General features: G+C 36.1%; 1 protein-coding gene across 1 annotated transcript in view; it reads right to left on the minus strand.

Annotated features, from left to right (window-relative positions):
• The window catches only part of SPMIP7 (sperm microtubule inner protein 7), a 39778-nt gene extending 33944 nt beyond the window's left edge, over nt 1–5834 (minus strand). The window contains 1 exon segment of the mRNA XM_088051533.1: nt 5681–5834. Within this exon segment, the coding sequence (XP_087907659.1) occupies nt 5681–5834 (154 nt within the window).
• Nucleotides 5835–7092: the final 1258 nt, after the last annotated feature.

The raw sequence follows: 7092 nt of genomic DNA on the forward strand, positions 1-7092 counted from the left end.
TGTCAGCCAAAAACTGCCCCCAGCACTCAAGGTGAGGCTGCCCCAGGTCAGAGCAGAGCAGGACAATCCCCTCCCTTGCCTGGCTGGCCATGCTGTGCCTGATGCCCCCCAGGACAGGCTTGGTCCTGGCTGCCAGGGCACTGCTGACTCATGTTCAACTTTCCATCCAACATATTGATTAATATATAATGTGATTCACATCACAAACCTGCTCACTTGTCTTACTGAACCTGCTGCAGAAAAGTAACATGAAAAAAATTCTAGATTTCAGGGAAGGGTGGATACATTAGTCACTTAAAAAAATTGCTTTGAAGATAACTGTCTGTATGATAACTCAAATTCAGCTGAGTAGGCAGTATTCATTTAGATAATCCCATGGAGCAAGGCATTTTAGTTTTGCTTTCTATTCTAGAACTGGTGGAAAAATCCACATAAACCAACAATATAACTGGCTCATGATTACATGATCTGAAAGGAAATTCCTTACACTCAGACATACCCTTAAAATAATTAATGGTTTCCATGTAGAAATTCTGATCTTTTCTGGTATATGATATATTCACTCTTCTAGGTAGGATTAAAGTTCTACAATAAAGTCAGTGACTCAGTCCATCAAAAGAACACTTTAATTTTCCATTGCTGCTGATGTACTTTGAAAAAATATTTTTGATCAGATCCCTTCACTGGATTTCCAAGCTTTATCTTTTCCTGTCTTCTTGTAATTTTTCAGTTCAGTAACATATGTTATACATCTGGCAAAGCTGTCCTAGATACATCTTAAAGGTGTTCCAGCCATCAGTCAACTAACAGTGTTCTGGCTTTTGGCCCACACAGGACAGTTGCATATGTCAAAGATCAGACCTGCATGTAGTTCTTAAATCTATGCAGTTTTTCTGACAATGTTAATCTATCTATTAGCTATTGCAGCACACAGGAGAAAATGATATCTAGTTCACAGACAAAAACCAAACCATCATCCAAAAAATGAAGGACAGTATACCATTATTGTAAGAGCCGAGGTAAATATGGAATCTCAAACCAATATTGCCAAAGAATTTGCATTTTCTTTTTAATAGTGCTCCTTTTCACTAGCACTTCAATTTTTTTAAAACAGTCACTTATACAACAAAATTAATTAAAAGCTTAGTTTCTTGCAAAACAAAGTTGTCCTATATCCTCCTGCAAAGTATGTAAAGAGATGCACTTCAATTGTGTTATTTTTATTCCTCAATATCTTTCTTAAATCACAAACCAAGAAAACCAGCATGCATCTACAGCAATATGTTGTTTTGAATAGGAGTGTGACTTTGAAGGGAATTGCTTGATTGTACCCACTTACCACAATTTGTTTGGATCATTGTCTGGTTTCTTGAGTGCATAAGCTGGATTCATTTTGGATGAAGCTTATTGAAGAGGTTTGCTTCCAGACATATCTGCTCAGCCTGTAAAACTGAGTGGTCTGAAGTAAAAACCCTAAGATGTGTGTAATACAGATATTTTACTGATTCTTTTTTTCAGTCTAAAAATATGCTGCTTTTGAACCACACTAATTGTCTAAGCTTGCATTGTCTACAGAAAAGTGAATTATTTAGATCATTAAATGTCTTGCAGATATTTGGTCTGAAAATGGAACCAAAATATTTTTTCTCAAAATATTTTATCGAAGTGAGAATTTTACCTTGAAATCTATTACAATTGACTCTAAGATAGTCAGTTTTATACAGGCTTTTTTCAACCACAAGATGGACTGCATATCATTATTATTAAACCCTTTATGGTTACTGCCTGAAGACTTTTGAGGAAAGGACCCATCAACTGCCATCAAATAACCCACATGCAGAATGCATGGGAAGACTCTGGGTCATGGGCAATGCTCAACCCAGACCCTTAGTAGTGCTTTTCTTTCAATTAAAAAACTTAGTTTAAGAGCCATGCTCATGACCTGTCCTTTGAAGTAGAGCCTACTTCCACTCAGTGTTAAATTCAGGAGTTGTGTTAAAGACTTTGGCCATCATGATAATGCATAGCTTTCCCTTCAGAAGGATTATTTTATAATATTAAACACATTTCCTATTTTGGCATAGAAATATAATTCTTGAAGGTCCATTGTGCAGTACTTGCTTAACATAAACTTCCTGTCTTGCTTACTTTGAGGTTTACTGCATGTTAAACACCACCAGCAGCTAGCTAATGAAGCAGTTCTGAAGACTGAAAGGTTGTTAGTCTCTTTGACTATACAGAGGTATAAAAAGAGATTATTTACACATGTTGTCCTCTTTTTCCAGTAATATTTTTGAGTAGAGTCTGCCTTTTTTCCCATTATTTATAAATTAACAACAGTTAATATAGATAGAACCCTCCTAATAAACTACTTTGCTTATATTGAGTTCCTGACTCCAGGTAAGTGGGGTGGTGTTGCATTGAACAAGTTTTACTTTTTAAAATATGCCTTGCTGATTTTAAATTAATGGACTTATTTAGAATTTAATATACAGAGATAAGAATATTCTGTTTCTCTGAGAAATCATTTTTAATATTAGTCACTACCAGGCAGTTAATTCAATGCCATTTACAGAGCCTTAAGCTCAGTGGCTGACTGAGAAACTTACAATACAGTTCTTGACTAAAAAAAGAAAGAGAAAACATTAAATGTAGCAAATTGAATAAGCAGTAATCCTTAATAACATTAAAATACTGTAATTTTAAAATTATTCTTTATGAGATTAATTTTAGCACATACATATGAATTTATTTCACACATGTTAATGCCTTATTATCTGATTGTGTTTTTAAAGAACATATAATTTATGAGGTAATACTTGTAGCTTATTTTTTTCCTGCTCTGATTACATTTTCTTCTGTCAGTAGGTAAAAAGTCTTTGATAAAGTGAAAGACTGCAAAGGCAATATTATTTATTAATTACTAGCTCTTCTTGTTTTCTTTAAAATATATTTTCTTCTTGGGGTGATGTAGGCAACAGGTATTGCCCTCCAGGAACTACATCAGTTCTTGAATTTACAATGCATACTAGTGCTCATTTAAAAACATGGGACAGCCCAATAACTTTAGTTAACCTCTGAGAAAGTTCAAAATTTGGTCGTGTAGCCTTCAGTCAGAATAATCATGACTTTTAGCACCTGGCTTCCTTGACAGAACAGGGAAGGAAAAGGTTTCTTTGAAATAGTTTTGACAGAACAGTTACAGTTTACATAAATACAAAAAAAATTCTGAAACATTAATATTTCAGATGGAGGTTCTAATGAGCTGCCTTAATTTGGTACTATATTTTTGGTGTTCTATTTCTCCTTTTTGGTTTCTATTCCTTCCTTCTTCCTTGCCATACCTTCTCATTTTTGATATTGTACCCACATTAGGATACCTCTGCTTCATTTCTTTATTCCTATTTTCTATTTAACATTGTGTTCTGTTGATCTTCAGCTTTGGATAAGTAGAGTGGTTATCATGAAATAACTAGAAACATGTACATGGTACATTGGATTACTTGTGAAAGACGCTTAGATGTGCACTTAGCTTCACAGTAAATGTGAAATAGTCAATCCATCCATAAAAGTAAACTTCTTAACTATAAAGAAACTCTTTCAGTTGCTTCTGCTCACAGAGAAGGAATTCCTGTTGATCTATTAGTTCATCTAGTAGTTCATCTTCTTGATTTCTGGGGAATAGGATTCTGTTTTTACACCCTTGAAAATACTTTTGTGATAGTTGACTAAAAATGTAGTCAAATAATTAAAACTGGCCAAAATATATGAGATGAAATATTGTGCCACACAGTAAAGCGTATTTTGTATGCTTCTTAACCTTCGAGCTTCTTAACCTTCATATTCTTGATTCTCTAACTGTAATCTTCTGTTAGTTTAAAAATTATTAAAAAAAAATACAATAATAAAGAGCAAGATTTCCTTATGGATGTAAATAAAAATGTTGAATAAAAATCTCTTTAGCGTTTCCAACTGACCCAGCATATGCTATTTCATAATTTAAAATTCTGTATGGGTGCAAAACAAACAAACAAACAAACAAACAAACTGGAAATTTTATTTTCAAATATGCAAATACTTTTCTTCTTTTGATTTTATAACAAAATATAATATTGATATTTATATGATGTTCCTCATCATCTTCCATATTTTTTCTTGAAGCTTAATCTGATTCTAAAAATTACCATGAGTTCATAACCTGTTATCAAACAGCCCCTGCAACAGTTTCTGTAACACTTCTGAGTAAGCATTGCTGCTGATATTAAGGAAAGTAGTTTCTGAACTTTGTGAGTGGCCATTCATTGAGTCAACTTGCCATCATGTAAAAATGCAGAGAGGTCTACAGAATTTTACATCTTTAGGTAAAAATCCACCTTGCTTTAAAAGCATGATTAGAATTTTCATTTTTAAAAGTATTTACTGCTAACATGCAGAAAATAACGTAAAGATTTAATAATAAAGTTTCTCAACTGTAAAAGTGCTTCCAAGTATTAAATATGAAATTCATGTCAATAGCAAAAGGATAGTTGATCTACTCAAAAGTGCATATTTGACATTATTTCAAATAGCTTTAGAACTTTTTATAGCTCCAGATAGATCAAGACGTTTTTAGTTTTGTATCATAAACCATTATAATGTCCCCTGTTGCACAGTAACACAGGAAGGAAAGTGATACAGTGCATTCTTTAACTGCCCCGATAACTTTCATCCAGCCACATACAGCAGGTATATAAATCACTCCATGGATGTGCCTTGGTCTTTATAAACAGCTTCCAAATGACAGACTAAGGCTGAATGTCTGATTTTCAAGAACTAAAGTAGAATGAAATGAACCTAAGTTCTTTTCCTTCTTTAAGTGGCAACAGTCAAAGAGAGATATTTTATAATTTTACATTTCTTTAAAACAAAAGGAGCCTAAAGGGGACTTGGGTAAAACTGAGTTGCCAGAAATGTTGACTTGGCTTGATTTATAGGAAGTGATTAGCTCTCTTGGGAACAGGCCATCAAATAACAGAATATTTAAGGAGTCTTAATGATCGTCATTGTGTATTGTATTAATTATAAAACTTTATATTTGATATCCAGATATTTAGGTGTTTGAATATGAATGAGTTTACACATAAACGTCAGTGTCTTAGTTACTTATTCTCCTTTGATAAAGTTGTTAAAAATACATTTTTGCTTCAAAATGAATTTTCTTTTATAAAATATTTTCATTACCAGATTTTCACTGAAGGCATGAAGTGTGGAAATTAGAAATCTCACTGCCATGTCAATCCAAAAGAGATTTTTTTTTTCCCTGAGATTTGCTCTTAAACCCTTCATTCTAAATACTGAGTACTGGAATAAAAAAAGTGTCATTTATGCTGTTAGTTCTGACGGAATCTTGTCTTGGTTTGGAAGACAGGTGTCTGGTAGGGAAGGCAGGAGTTTTCATTCCCTTGGAATGAAAATGTAAACCCCTCCCACCAAATTAGTATAATTTTGAAATCAAGGGGCTCTCAGACAGAGATCCAGGGATAGGAATAACAGTTCTTTACTAGTATGTATAATGTTAAAAATAGCTCACCACAATCAGGTTGGTTAATCAATAAGGCAATTTATTAATTCATTGATAAGGGATGAGCAAGCAGTGCTGGGGACGTGGGGAGTTTCAGCTCCACCAACACGTCCGCATTACCCCTGGTCACTGGCTCTTTTATAGGCAGTTCCTTGTGGGGCTGTGTCATGCCTACTGTGCTGGGGTACAAGTCCGGGCAATCCCGAACATGTTGGCTATCTCCTAAGCAGCAGTGGCTGGAAGCCCCGCCCAGCTCTGGACAAAGCTCCAACATGTGGTCAGCTTACACTCCTAGCAAGCAGGTCACAGCAGTGACAAGTTTCTGCATGTTCGCACAAGCCCGTTGTTTCTTTATACATAAAGAGTATTCATAATTAAAGCAATTACATAGTGGCAAAAATACATAACAGCAAAAGCTAGCAATTCACAGCAAAGGGATTTAAACAAAAATAATGAAATCATATTTTCCTTTGTCTCATGTCCATGTTTTACTTTAAGATCAGTATTCTTATATCTTATATTATACTGATCTTTAAGATCAGTATACTGATCCCATGGTGTGTTTCCATAATGACACGAATCACTATGTAACATCTCACATATAACCAGGCACACAAACAACAATAACTACAGCATTTGCAAGACAACAGAACCAGGGACCCCTGACAGCCTTCTCGGCTGAGACGGGAAGGGATGGAGGAGAGGTTTTGTTTCACAAACCCCCTCGGGCAGTCAGTCCCGGTGCTCCTGCAGGGCTCTGAGGAACACTCAGCTGGCACAGCAGGGATGAGCAGAGATCCTGGGCCGGTGGCTGAGGTGTATCAGCAGCTCCGCGGCGGTGCCTGGCACTGCCACACGTCCCGGCAGGACAGGGGGTGCGAGGCCACCAACAAAGAGGGAAGAAGGAGAAGAAGCAGCAGCTCCGTCTGGGTGATGGCGAATTCCCTTCTCCCAGCCGCAACAGCTCCGAGAGTGTCTCGCTCTCAAGCCTAAGAAACCAGCCAGCCCCAGCTGTCTCTACCCTTCCCCTCCCATGCCCCCACTTCCCCCTTGGGCCCAGCCAAACTCCCTGTGTTTCTCAAGCATCCAACAAGTACCATCAGGTTTCCCCCCAACTAATGGGAAAAAAATTCCATAGGAGAGACGGAACAAAAGGAAGGACACCCAACCCCCAACAAACCTATAACAGAGTTCCAGTATACAATCAGTTCATTGAAGTACTTTGTTATTAAAAGAGATATCTAAACCCCAAGGAGGTGCTACTTACAATTGTTAAACTGACTGTACATAAGAACATCTGCAGTATTTTCTTGGACTTGCTGTTTCTAATTATTTTGGTTCTAAAAAGGCCATTATTTCCCAGTGTTGTATTAGATTAGTCACTATGTATCAAGACACGCAATTTGAAAAGATTTCTTTCTGAACAAAGTGTACCAATTATGCTTTTTTTTATTAAAGCAATGAAATCTTTAGTCTATTGTGTTTCTTTGAAAACTGTGTTTGTAGTGGATGGTGCCGATGTACCCAAAAAA

This window comes from Pseudopodoces humilis, chromosome 1, assembly GCF_049639895.1.
Source record: "Pseudopodoces humilis isolate 2021_Gansu_Grassland_sample_001 chromosome 1, ASM4963989v1, whole genome shotgun sequence".
Lineage (NCBI taxonomy): Eukaryota > Metazoa > Chordata > Aves > Passeriformes > Paridae > Pseudopodoces > Pseudopodoces humilis.